Raw genomic sequence first — 14,308 nt, 5'->3', positions numbered from 1 at the left:
TCGTGGGCCAACCCCGGGCAGCCCTGTCCTCTCAGGGGCAGCTGGGCTCGCCTGCCTCCCAGGGGCAGTGCTGTCCTCGGGGGCTGGGTGCTCCACGACATGCCTTTCCTCTGCCTTCTTTGCAGCGCATGAAAGCAATCGCCCAAGGGAAACCTTCTAGGTGTTTATCGCTATGGTTCGGTGTGAGAACACAGGATGTCATAGAATTGCGGTGTGTAGGTGTGGGGGGTAAGGGGTTTATTTTATGGTGGTAACACTCACGTAACATAAAATTTGCCACTTTAGCAATTTTTAAGAGTAGAGTTGAGCAGCATTAAGTACACTCACACTGTTGTGCGGCCATCACCACCATCCTTTCTCTAGAACTTTCTTCATCTTCCAGAATTGAAAACCATACCTATTAAACCAAAACTCGCCATTCCCTCCTGTCTGGCCCCTGGTAACCACCATGCTACTTTCTGCCTCTATGAATTGCTCTAGGGACCTAATAGAAGAGGAATCATACCATATCTGTCCTTTTGTGGCTGGCTTATTTCATATGTGTGCATTCTGAAATGTCAAAGATACTGGAAAGATCTGAGGAGCGTCTTTCTCTGGGGCTCATGGCCCCCAGAAGATTTCCTGGCAGGCATTGCTTATCTTTTCACATCAGGAAAAAAAAATGTCTCCCAATTTGATCCATGATTATTAAAATGTCCTCTGTATGGGAATTGATGAAGCCCAACTCTTCTTTGAGGAGATGCGGGGTATTGCCAGCAAAGTTTTCAATGGAGAAATGTAGAAACTGTTGTCTTCCAGTGATTTTTCTGTTTTTGGCCAAGGTACACACGGGTGGCAGAGAGATGGTGTCACCACCTCCGCTGGTGGGCAGCATCATCCACTCCACCTGTCTGCCTCTTACGTTGTCCACTTACATTGTCATGTTCCTGGGCATTCCCCCGGTTGATGGCCTCAGGACAGCCCTGAGTCTTGTTTCACATGAGGCACTCTCTTAGAACATTTAAGGTGCTTAAGAGAGGGTGAACAATAATACCACAATTATTCATAAGAGGAAATGTGGAAGCTAGTGTTTACTTTGGTTCCTGTCATGACAAGGGCAAGAGGTAGGTGCAGGTGTTTTTTCTAAAGGTCACATACCTTAGGTTGTGAATCTGAGTCTTTGTTTTTTAGGACAGGCAGATTCTCTGACATGGACATTTGCATCCAGGGCAGTGGCTGGGCCGTAATGCTTAGCGCTTGTTTTCCATGCTAATTATATCTGTGAACTTGATTTTCGCCCCCAGGATGTTGAATGAAAGGCATCTAACCCAGGTTTCTGGGTTGCCTCTGACCCTCTGTTGTTGACATCTAAACTAGGGTACCCCTCTTCTCATTGCCCAGAAGGAGATTTGGCCAGAGGAGAAGGGGGTGAGGGAGGCTGTTCGTGACCTTTGTTGGAAGTTTGGCCCAGCGGGAGGAGAGGCGCTGTCTGCAGGGAAGTAGGTCTGGGGCAGGTCAGAGAGAGGCAGATGCTGACAGTTGCTGGTGCAGAGCCAGGGCCAAGGCCAGGGCCGCACTGGCTAGGGGAGGCGAGGAGTGGTGGAGGATTTAGGCCCTGGTAGAGCTCCCTCCACCCATCCCATTCCCTGCTCCCAACATTTGCACCCTCTACCTTTGTTATTGGGGCTGTATGAGTTTCCTATTGCTGCTGTAGCAAATGATTGCTACTCAGGGGCTTCAAACCACACAAATGTGTTATCTTACAGTTCAGAGGGTTAGAAGTCCAACATGGGGTGCACTGGACTGACATCAAGGAGTTGGGAGGGCTGATTCCCTCTGGTTCTAGGAGAGAATCCCCTTCCTTGCCTTGCCTAGCTTCTGGAGGCCACCTGCCTTCCCTGGCTTGTGGCCCCATTCCCCATCTTCAAAGCCAGCAGAGGACCATTTTCCAGTCTCTCTGCCTGTCTATCTCTGTCTTTCTCTTTCTGTGTCTCTCTTTGTCTCTCTGTTTGTCAATCTCTTTGTCTCTCTCTGTCTCTCCCTCTCTCTCTTTTAAGATTTTATCCATTTTAATTATTTGAGGGAGAGCACGAATGGGGTAAGAGGGAGAAATAGACTCCACACCGAGCAGAGAGCCTGATGTGCGGCTGGATCCCGAGACTCCGGGATCATGACCTGAGCTGAAAGCAGATGCCCAACCGACTGAGCCACCCAGGCAACCTCTCTCTCTTTCTGTTTGTCTCTGTCTCTCTCTCACTCTCCCATTTCTGCTTCCATCATCACATCTCTCTCTGTGGCTCTGGCCTTCCTGCCGCCCACTTGGTAATTACATTGGACCCAGTTGGGTAATCTACAATCATTTCCTCATCTGAAGATCCTTAACTTAGTCACATCTGCCAAGTCCCTTTTGCCCTGTAAGGTGACAGATCCACAGGCTCTTGGGATTAGGAGGTGGCCGTCTGTGGGGGCAGGCGTGGTTCTGCCCACCACAGGAGCTCCGTAGAGGAGGGATAAGAGAGGGGAGAGCAAAGGACAGAAATGGGAGTAGTCTCTGGAGACAACGTGAACATAGCAGCTTCTCCTCACCTCCTCATTAAGAACTGATTGGGGCCAAGATTATCCTGAAAACTAGAGAGAAGATGGCATATGGATCGGAGGGTGAGTTCGCAACAGAAGTGGGGCAGAAGAAGGGCCAGAAAGAAGCAGTTGGGTCCTCTGGGGTCTCCAGGGGAGAGAGGACACTGGCACCCCTCAGCTGCCCAGAGTGGGAAGGTTATTCACCCACCCACACAGGCGTTGTGGCCCACACACCTCAAGGAAGCCCAGGGAAAAGTCTGGATGAATCCTCAGCTGATAATGATATACACAATAGAAAAACAACAGTGAGGAAAGAACCCAAAACTAATTGAAATCACCTCTTCACACTGAGGCCTCAGAGTTTCTCACAAGCACCCAGCAGCAGCTCCCTGTGAGGGGAAAACTCCCACGTAAGGGAGGTGTAGGTCTCAACACCCGCTCTTGGTCTGCGCCACACATCAGCTTCCTAAGTAGGTCGAAACCAACATTTCCAAAAATATGTTGATATATTAGTCATCAAATGCTTAATATACACTCCTTCCCCTCCCGCCCTGTGAGCCTTTGATTGGCAAGGATTCAAAACTTGGAGCGTATCCAGGACCTGACTCTGGAGCCCTGTTAGGTGTCGGGCCAGCAACTGGGCCAGTGGACCATCTCTTCCCCTATCCCTCAGAAGGGAGACGAAGATTAAGTTGTTACTACTCTGGAATCCCTTTAACTGGGAACCACCAAGAAGTGACCAGGAAGCAAGGGTTTTCCTTACGTCTCCATAAGAGACCTCCAGGTTGGTGGCTGCAGGTACTGGAGCGTGGTCACACATTTATACTAGAAGATAGCTTTCTTTGTAAATTTTGCATCTCAGTTTTGGTATTTAAAATGTAATGAGTTTTAAAAAATATTATTTGCCTTGTGGCATTGAAATGAATATAAACTAGGCAGGCTCAGGGTCTATCCAGTAAGGAGACTTAACTACAATTCTGGTTGAAGACCACCATCTGACCAATGTGGGTCCACACACTCCCTTCCAGCAGGTCCCAGTATCCGAACAGTCCCGGGCTTCATGGAGAACTACAGACTTAGCTTTCTCTACCTGTAGAATGGGAACTTATTTCATTTGGGCTCCTTAAATACAAAGCTCTTCAGAAACGAATCACATTTAGAATGTTGCCATTGTCCCTCTAGAAAAGAAGACGTGGTAGAGAAATATTTTTCCCCTCAGCTGAGGTCTCTGTTTATGACCTGTCCATAGGCCCACGCTCATCCTAACTGTTGACTTGAGCCAGAGATGCGGGCAGCCTCGACTTTAAACAAACGCTGCCTGTTTTCTCCAGAACTCATGTCATTTGTAAACATTGTTGTAAACATTGTTATCTGGCTACTTGAGCCCCTGAGTTGAATGTAAATCCTTAAGTAAAACATTTAGGACTGATTGTGGTTGTGCATGACTGGCTGGACCAGCAGCTCCTTGGACAACTGTTCCTGACTTCAGACGAGAGGGTTCTTCCATGAGAGTAAGCCTGAGCATGTGAGCTAATGTTTGGAATCTTCTGGCTACTTCCATTGACCTCCGTCCTCTGAGATGCTTGTGGACTTCCATCGCATGGATCTCCTGCAAAGAATTCCCACGAGGGTGACAGGCCTGTTGAGTCAAGGGACAGAGAGCCTTCTTAACCAAAGGACATTGCCAGGAGACATTGCATAGTCGCTGTAGGGGCCATCCGATGCATCCCTCTTGACCCAGAGCAGTGAGAGGGTGTGTGGGAGGAAAGCCTTCACTTCCTTGATCCTCAATGGGAGTTGTCTGAGGCTCAAGACTACATCATCCTTGTGTAATAGCATCATCCATGTGTATAATATTTATCAAGGATCTGCAATAGGCCTGGCCCAGAATGAAAGAAAAAATCTATACACACCATGATTTCTGCCCTTCAGAAAATGACCTTTGAAGAGTGGAGAAGTTGAAATCACGTGCACATTGAATTGTTTCATAGGATAATTCCCTTTGCCCTTTAGTTTCTATCTTATGGAAGATAATAACTATGGGGGATAATAGAGCTGACCCTTAAGCTACTAGCAGGAATAAAGAGATCATTGTTCAGTGTTTTGAAAACAACCCTGAATGAAAATGTGTATAATTGGCCCAAGACACACCTGACTGAAGCCTCCCGGGGTTTTGTTTTGTTTGTTTTAATTAATTTTGCAGCCCAAGTCCCGGGAGTTTCTTCTCCAAAGACCTACCCTGGAACTTCTCTTGACCTTTACTTCTAGCAGGCGACCCCTTTCGTTAGTGTATTCAGTACAACACAGACACGGTTACTATCTGTGGTGCAGGGAGGATTCTGCTGCTGGAGGAAAGGTCTAAGGGAGCATTCCTCTATGGAAAGACAGGTAGGTTACAAGTCTTGTTGGTCATGTCAGCCAGGCTCCACATTTTCCCTATAACTGTGTTTTGACATACATACTTTACATGACATTCCAATCCTGAACCCAACTTTTTCCTGGTTCCTACCTGGCTCAGAGCTGCTCTTGACACTCTTCTGGGTACAGAAGAAATGAGGCAGTTGTCTTGGCTTGCCTTCTGGGAGAACCATTGAGTTTCTATCATGCTCCAAGCAATTTGCTAAAGAAAAAACATTCTCCAGGGCACTCATGCCCTGAAATCTTCCTTATCTTTTTCCTTTCTTCCTGGACATTTGTTATCCATCCGTATGAATGCTTGACCCCTGCCATGGCTCTTGGCCAATTTGAAGTCCTGAAGTCCTTTTGTTTTGTTTTGTTTTGCTAATTTGCTTCTGATCAAGAAAGATTGGTCCAAAAAGTTGACACATGAACCGAGTTGAATTCTAGTTCCTTCAACAAATATTTATGAGCATCTACTGTGTTCTAGGCACTATGGTGAGGATACAGTGCAGAACAAGACCAGTAGAGCTCCTGCCTTCCAGGAGTTCCTTGTTTAGTGAAAAGAGGCAAGAAAACAGGAGGTAATGGGTGATATCTGAGATGACATTTAAGGTTAGATAGAACTTAGGCAAAGGGTACAAGGTTCAGGGTTAGGGCTATTTACTGGCAATGTCGCTAAATAATATGACCATTTGAAGTGGGATTCTATCCCCAAGGGATTGTATTAGGATTATATCTGATGGCAGATATTAGAAAACTCAAACTGAATTGGTTTAACTTTGTAAAAGTTTCATATTTCTTATGTAACAGAAAGTATAGGGGTAGGAAGTCCATGACTACTATGATGTTATCATGATGCCATCAGGAATCCAAGCTCTTTCTGCTTTGCAGATACACTTTCATCCTCAATTTTGTCACCTCTTGATCCCAAAAGAGCTGCTCAAACTCCAGCATCACATCTAAGTTCCAGGCAGAAATAAGTTCCGGGCAGGAAGAACCAGCAGGAAAGGCAAATCGACAATGTGCAAACTGAGACTTTTGCTTTAAAAAACTTTCTGGGATGCCTTACCCACTAATTTCTGCTTATACCTCATTGGCCAGTATTGTGTTATATGGCCACCCATCTGTGAGAGAGGCTAAAGTGCATTATTACCACCACGAACTAAACCTAGATTCTGTTAAAAGGCAGAAGAGAAGATCAGATCTTGAGTAGGCAACCAGCGGTTTTTGCAGTAATGAGATAAGCAACAACAACAAAATTCCTTCATTTTTATATTGCATTCATATCTGTTAATGAATTTTATGCAAGGAGGTAAAAGGGCAAACATCCTTCTTTTGTCATTGAGACTTGGAGAAGCACTCTGACATGTCAAAGATTATCAGAAATACAATCTAGCACACTATGAAACCCACAGCCTTTTTTTAGACACCATGCTCTTCCTGAGCCATGATCTATCCAGCAGATCCTGGACACTCGAGAAGAGCATGTCCCAGGACTCCATGAAACTCCATATTCAGGAAAAGGCTGTAACATTTCATGTCCCTAACAGTGCAGGAGGAAAGAAAAGAAGAGAATAACAAAGCCTCTTGGAGATAGGTGCTGGGCTCCTTCCCTGTTATGAGTGGTTATTATTCATTATTATTATTAATAATAACAATTTTTATAACGAGAGCTAAAACTCATTGAGCCTTTTGCTCTTTATAGGCATCATCTCATTCCACCTTCCTAACAACGCTATGAGCAAGCACTGTTATTATTGTCTTTCTTTTACGGAGGAAGAGACAGCGGTTCAGAGAGATTAAACAACACGCCCAGTGTCACACAGCTAGTATGCGGCAGGGCTAGGGTTCAGTCATCTGTTTGACTCCAACAGCTAAATACCAAACCTAACTTCCTTTGTGCAGCTATTTCATTTTACTTCCTTTTCCCCAGCCCTGACTCACTCTTGAATACCAGGCTTACAGGAAATGGAATTCAAATGAGAGTCTCAACAAAACTATAAATGAATACATGTCCTGCTTTATCAAGATGGCTTATTTCTGCCCGAAACTGAGGCATTTAAACCCGTACATTCTAAGGTTCTACTGTGCTTACACTCTTTCAGGCCTGCCTCAGGTAAATGCACTGCTCTGAGGCCAAATTCCTGTTGCTACAGCTCATTGCAATTGGTCTCAGCTCGCGGCCTTCTCCCGGGTCTGCGTCCTGGACGGTCTAGTTTGCTGGAATCGCTTGGGTGCCATTAGTGAACTATCCCTTTAAGCCATTTCTGTTAAGATTGAGGCCTCAAGCTGCAAAGACCCAAATGGATTCTAGCCCTCCTTTTTTTTTTTTAAGATTTTATTTATTTGTCAGAGAGAGAGTGCGCACAAGCAGAGCATAAGCAGGGGGAGCAGGACACAGAAGGAGAGGCAGGCTCCCCACTGAGCAGGGAGCCCGATGTGGGGCTCGATCCCAGGACCCTGGGATCATGACCTGAGCTGAAGGCAGATGCTTAAGATTGCTCAGATTCTAGTCCTCTTGAAGATGGGGTAGAAGGAGGGGAGCCTCGGGGGCTTCTGGGGGCATCACAGAGTTTAGGCATGCAAAGAAGTCCTAATGGGAAGGTAGAGAGCATGGGCTAGAGTCACTAATCTGAATGCTGCAAGTGCTGATGGGGCCCAGCCCCCCGCGGGACCCAGTGGGTCAGGCATGAAGAGAGCTCCACTTCAGAGAGGAGTGGCTGAGGCTCGGGGGATTACATGAAATGCCCAGCATCCCAGAGCTGGTGCCAGAGCTTAGTTTGGCCGCTCAGGGGAGGAAGAGGAACAGAGAGACTTCCCTCCTTGCAGAACCAGAACCTGAACCTGGTTCGGACAGAACTCTAGGTCTATCAAGGCTCTCTGCTATTCTCAAGGAGAGCGACACAGCCTAATCTTGCAAAGGGCCAATTGTCCAGATGAGTAGAGAAGCTGTCACTTCTCTTACAGCCGCTAGCGTAGTGGGGACAGGGATAGGTAAAACATCCTAAAGGCATGTTCTAAATATACACTCAGGCGCAGAGCTGGTTCATGTTTAACCCTCCTCTGTCGCAATATCTGGAGACTCACTTCGAGCTCCGATCTCCAGGCTGTGTTCCAAGGATGCTAATTTCTTACATTGTCTTCCTCTAGCAAACTGGGGGACAGCTCTTGATGATTTGCCTATCCGCATGGTGGGGTCTGAATGTGCCGTGGCCGTGCCCTCTCCTCACGCAGCTCAGCTTCTAGCCCATCTGCTCCCGGCCAGTGATGTCAATGTACCAGCTGCTTCCCAAGAACCAGTCGGCATCCTGCAGGAGGGGCAGGTCCCTCTCCCGGGCATCAGCCTGCTTGCTCTCAGCCCGAGCCCTCTTGCCAACCCTGGTGGGTCCCTCCGGTCTCATATCTCCCCATCTGAGAAGCGGAGGGCACGACCCTCTTCCAGGCCTGTGATTTATCAGCGTGGCTCCATCCCAGGGCTCCACATGAGATGCCTTCTCTCTGCTGATTGTGGGGACATGGCCAGGTTTGTTTCGGGGAACTGAGCTGGGCTGGGCCCCTGCGGCTGACAGAGCGAAGGTGGCCAGGAAGAAAGCAGCCTCCTGTCGGAAAATGAAGGCACTTCTGCTGCTGGTCCTGCCTTGGCTCAGCCCTGCCAACTACATTGACAATGTGGGCAACCTGCACTTCCTGTGCTCAGAACTGTGAGTCCCGCCATAGCGCTGCCTGCCTGTGTTTGTGTGTCGGGTGTGTCGGGGGTGGGACCGGAGTCCGTTCCCTGGCTGGTATGTCTGTTTAGAGGAAGCAGTCCCTCACAAGCTAGATGCACTCGACAAAGCACGCAGCCAGCCAGCAGTCTCGAGTGACATGCATAGGTCTGTGACTTAACAAAAAAACACACACACCATCTTACGGATGCCCCGCTTTCCCAGCGAGGCATTTTCTTCCTGCTTCTGTGCCAACACTGCCTTTTTTTTTTTTTTTTTTGGTACTCTATTTTTTCTCAATAGATGTGTCTTCTCTTCCTTCCATAAATAGAACCAAAGAGCAATTAAGAACCGAGCTTGCAGACACAGATCTGCAGCCCCTGTCAGGCATTTCTAGTTCCCTTTATTGGGAACCCAGTCTGCGTACCTGAAAATACGCACAGCCTCAGCACGGCAGAGAGGTCACCGTTTGTGTAAAACAATAGGCAGCCACTGGAGCTTGGGGTTTGACCATTTTTAAACGTATGGGCGAGCAGAGGGAAGTGTGCAGGGAGCCCCCACATCCCATCACCTTGACTGCTTTGCCACATTTGCTTTGTGTATTTTATTCAGGTGATTTGGAGTAAATTGCAGTCATGACCTTTCGCCCCTAAATACTTCACTAAATAAAATAAAGACGTTTTCCTACATGACCTATGTCCATTTTACAAAAGGAAATGACACACACCCAAACTCTACGGTGATGTTTTCCTGGCTCCTTTTGCTGGTAAGCTTGGAAAGAGTATTGCAGGTGAATGTGAACAGCTTCTGGCCAACAGAGGAAAAAGTGCTGAGGTCTGTGTGCCTCAGTGCTGGGAACACTGACAAAACAGTGTGTTCCTCCTCACTAACCTTTTGGACGGGGAAACCTCGCAAGGCCTAGCTTATGTGTAAATTCTAGTCGGTGGACAACTGAGAAGCATTCTAATTAGAATTCCTAGGGCCCAGACTAGAAAAGCTCAGTGGGTCGTACAGAGATAGAGGTAACCCTCCTGAATGTGTGGTGATAACCAGGACCTCCTTTAATCAGCCAGACTAGCCAGTGTGCATAGCACAGGAGATGCTCAATAAATTCTTGATAAATAGAGGAGAGAACAAGGGACCTAGGTCCTTGGAGGCAGCCGATTCCTTTTGACGACCCTGCATTTCGGGATTAGCTGGTCCCATCTTTTTCAAATGTAACCCCCCAGTCCTCCTCAGATAAGAAGGTTCAAAGGGGAACTATCTGGCTTAAGCCTGAGTGGTGAGCATCTCTTGGGTAATAATGGCATATGGAAGCTTTTCTAGAAAAATATACAGGGACAGAGCTTCTTGGGATTGTGGCAAGTCTCCTTCTTCCCCTTTGATGGTGTCTCTGAAATCTGGTGCCAAAGCGCTCCTCCTCTGTACCCTCGCCCCCACCTGCTGTCCTTGTTGGGGGCCGCGCTCCTTTCCTAGGGCTCCTGCAGCAGTGACCGCATGCTTGGTAAGTTAAAGCAACAGAAATCTCTTCTCTCACAGCTCTGGAGGCCAGAGCCTTGAAATCAAGGTGTGGGCAGGGCCACACTCCCCAGGAAGGCTGTCAGGGAGAATCCTCCCTTGCCTCTTCCAGTTCCTGGCGGCTCCAGGCGTGTCTTGGCTCCTGGCCGCCTCGCTCCAATCTCTGCTTTTGTCGCCATATGACCTCCCACTTGTGTCCTTTCCAATTCTCTGTCATTTCCTCTTCTTATAAGGACACTTGGCATCGGGTTTAGGGCCTGCCTCATCCAGGATGATCTCCTCTTGAGATATTTAGCTGAATTACATCTTTTTCTAAGTAAGGTCACATTCACAAGTTCCTGCTGCACATCTCTTGGGGGACCACCACTCAAGCCACTGCGGGTGCTCCTGAGGAGCCTCTCCACTCATTTACTTTCATTTTTACAGCCTAATTAAAGGAAGGCTCTTCACACTGGCTTCTCAGTTTTCTTTTCTACAAGTACGTGAATCAAGGCCACTTTTCTGTTGAGTAACTGGACATAAGCAGGCCATTCTTTCCAAAATGTGAAGGATATCCAAGAAGCCTAATGCCAGGAAATTGCCAGGACGGCATTCCCAGGCTGATGTGCCAGAACTTTCTGGAAGCTTCCAGTCACTGGGCATGATTGATGAGAGAATTCTGTGTGGCTATCACCTGATGCTACTAGTGTGATAATGAACTGATCGGCAAATTAATGACACATTTCAGGTACTGTGGCAGTGCTTTGAGCAATACAGGCAGTAAAAAAATTGGCATGGTACCAACCCTCAAGGAGCTGACAATTCAATTGAGAAGATGAAATTTATACACCTCAGAAATATTAACAATGAGCCAAGGCATAAGGGGATATGTCTTTAAAAAGTAGGATAGGCAGTAAGTTGAGAGGAGGTGGAGTTTGCCCATTTCCATGAAATTGGTCAGGTGATGCTTCTAAGGAAGGTGGCAGTTTGAGCTGGATCTTGAAGTCATTAGGAAAAGTTTAGGCAGAATCACGGATGGGAAGAGAGCACTTCAGGCAGGGCAAAGGGCACTACAGAGGTTGCAAGGTGGCTGTGGTTGTCACCAAAGCCTTGAGAAACGACAATGGAGAGCAGTAAATGGGACTGCTGGGTCCCTTCACTGTTCTTGGAAGCTAGGGCCGTGGGATGGTGGCTGCATGTTCCTGAGACAAAGAGACACTTCTCTCACTGCCGTAGGCCACTGGGATCTCGAAGGCAGGCAGAGCTGAGTGGACTCACTGGAAAGCACTGGGAAGCCACACTTCCTCCCGCCCCCCGCCCCCTCATCTGAGCTTTGGCGCCTTGGCCTTGGGTGAGCTTGACCTGTGTCTGCCATGCTCCCAGCTGTAGAGACGCTCCTGGATTTTCCTTCCTCTCTAAGGCAAAGGCTCTCTCAGTCTGAGTCCTGTTCCCTCAGAGCCCAGCTAGAAAATTGGAACTAATCCTGTAAATAGCGTCAGCTACAGTCTGTGGCCCTGGGGGCCACAAACTCCAATGCCTACAGGAACCGGGCAAGAGTTATTTCAGAATGTGAGTCATTCAGGTATAAGATAAAAGGAAGTGGTGAGGCCTCTGAACAACTGTAGTGTGTGTGTATGTGTGTGCATGTATGTAATTCAAATGTTTTTAGACATTACATATAATTTAATACATATTATTGTTTAAATATATATGATATGTATGATACATATTATATAAGATATGTATAATGTCTAAAAGCATCAATTTAAAACAAAACAACAACTCTCCAGCAGATCACTTCTGCCTGCCCAGTTTGGCCTTCAGACTCAACAGTTTATGACCCTGGGCAGCTCCATCTTTAAACATGTCCATGGTCGCCTCGTGCCTTGACGCAGAGGGCAACAAATCTCACAGAGCAGCCTAAAACCAGAACATCTGACGTGGAATCCCAGTCCATAGGTTAGAGTCAGGGCATCTAGGATTGCTCTCAGGGCCGGCAAAGAGCACCCCATGACCATAAAGGGCCATGCTCTCTTCCCCCATGAGCCCTCACGCCCACCCTTCCACAAACTCTCTGACTTTCCTAGACCCCAAAGCGAATGTAGGAAACAGACTCTCAGTCTCATAGAATGAGCATGGATACGGCCTTCTCATCCTTCTGGGTCCCTTTGCTGCCCTACACATGAGAAGACATATAGGTGAAGCCTTGAGAGTAGCATGGGTTCTGAGGACCACTCAAGTGAGAACTGAGGGCTGCGTTTGTTTTTTTCAGTGCAGATATTTGGGCTCTACAATCTGCTAAAACAAAAATATTTGGCGGGGGCATCTGTTTTCATTCTTAAGCTCCCCAGGTGATCCTTATGGGCCCACCATCTTCGTTCTTAACAAGCTCCCCCAGTGATCCTTACGGCTCCTCCATGTTCATGCCTACGAAACTCCCCAGGTGATCCTTATGGGCGCTGCAATAAGAGAACTCTTAGCTCCAGCTCGCATGTCAGCTCGCCCTGACTTCCCCTGCGGAGAACCAGCACTCCACCCTCCAGGTCTGCTCTGTATCGTCAGCCGCTTACCTGTCTGTCTCCTTGACCTGGTGAGTCCTGAGGGAGAGCTTGAGGGATGTTCATTTGTGCACACCCAGCTTCTACACCCTTCACGCTTCGCTTAAACCGAGCGCCGTGAATTTGGCTCCTATCTTGGCCAATTGCTACATATATTGCGAGGTCTGATAAAGAAGACCCTGGTTTGGTTTCTGTGGAAGGGAGCGTTGATCCTGCTCATAATGATGCGAGCCAGCCTCATCTCTGGTGCTGCAGAAAGCAATGGTCTTGCTTTCCTGAGGCTTTGGTAGTGTCTCTCTACGTACTTTGCTTAGCAAGAATGCCAGGGAAAAACCTTAGAGTCTGGTGGCTGGTGAGATGTGGTTTATGGTACACCGCCAACTCTCAAGAACCACTTACAGAAAACTGAGAAGTTCTGTCCCCTTTCCCCCACCTTTACCATTTCTAGCTCCTGTCCCGCTCCCAGTACTTCTCACTTCCACGTCCTGCGCTGCTGGATGCTGCGTTCACACCCGTGTGGCTTCCCAGCGCTTTCCAGTGAGTCCACTCAGCGCTTTCCAGTGAGTCCACTCAGCTCACGCCCGAAGTCTAAGCGCGCCCCGCTTTGCAAAGCAGGAAGCTGCCCTTTGAGTTATAGCTGCAGGGAGCTGGAGGGCAGGGAGGCATGGGCACTGCGGGATGGCCAGTCCCCCAAGCCAGTGCTGCTCCCCTTGGCTGTGTGACTTCTCGGGAAGTCAGGACATGGGCTCTCGTTACAGTCTGTAGCCAGAGATTTTTGGTTCGTAAGTGGCAGATCCGTGGACAGTTGTTCGTGCCAGTATTTGGAGGGAGAAACTCCACTCCAACCCCTGTCGAGACCGCAGTTCCAAGCAGGGAAAGGCTTATTCCCCCTGGAATTCTGTGCACGGAGAAATTAAGATGAGGAACTCTGATTTCGTAACTTGAACCATCGAGGGCTATGGGCAGATGAGGCCTCCTGGAGGAGTTGCCAAGAGTAGCAGGAGCTCTGTGGCAGCCTTGTGTGTGTCCTCCCTGGGAGGTGGGGGTAGGGCCCAGGCTTCAGAGACGCAGAACACCCACCGAGTGTCTTAGGTCCAAGGACTCCAACCACCCACCACTTCCCTAGCAGAACTTTCTCCAGCCAACCTGCAAAACACACTTTCTGACAGACTGCACCATCTTCCTGCAGCAAAAACATTCACTTTGCAGGCCAAAGAGCATCTTAAATCACACCTAGCTGGGCATTCCCGGCACTCAAGTGAAGATTGTTTGCCTTAGTTTTATGTGGCACTCATTTGGCCCTGGTCCAGCTTCTCGGGTTCCCTTTCTCTAAGTCAAGGCTCTGCAGCGGCCCTGGCCTTAGTAACGTCTCTGCTCCTTGCTAACTTCAGCTAGACATGGGCTGGGTGTTGGGCCCCGAGCTATAGCCTGGGAGAGCATCCTCTTCAAAAGCTTTGTGCCGCGAGGAGCTCTGCATGAGGCCGGTCTAGATGGATGCCGTTGGGCTCTTTCTGGCGTGAGGGAGGAGAGGAGGGAGCACAGCGGGATTACCTCAGCCCCCATTTCCTCTGCACTTCACTGTGTTAACTACTC

The 14,308-nt window shown here is 48.3% G+C and overlaps 1 protein-coding gene across 2 annotated transcripts in view; it reads left to right on the top strand.

Moving 5' to 3' along the window:
* The window catches only part of LNX1 (ligand of numb-protein X 1), a 181,867-nt gene that overhangs the window by 82,817 nt on the left and 84,742 nt on the right, over positions 1–14,308 (top strand). The window contains exon 1 of one of the 2 annotated variants that reach the window (XM_045881140.3): positions 7,678–8,657. The exons of the other annotated variant lie outside the window; for it this stretch is intronic. Within the exon in view, the coding sequence (XP_045737096.2) occupies positions 8,566–8,657 (92 nt within the window). The 5' untranslated portion in view covers positions 7,678–8,565. Of the gene's footprint in view, positions 1–7,677; positions 8,658–14,308 lie in introns of those variants that run through there. 2 annotated transcript variants of the gene reach the window in all.

Source organism: Mirounga angustirostris, unplaced genomic scaffold (genome assembly GCF_029215605.1).
Source record: "Mirounga angustirostris isolate CCGP_5_RB_7025 unplaced genomic scaffold, mMirAng1.0.hap1 SCAF_2, whole genome shotgun sequence".
Taxonomy (NCBI): Eukaryota; Metazoa; Chordata; class Mammalia; order Carnivora; family Phocidae; genus Mirounga; species Mirounga angustirostris.
Note: the sequence above shows the minus strand (reverse complement) of the source record. Positions and strands in the feature narration are given on the sequence as shown.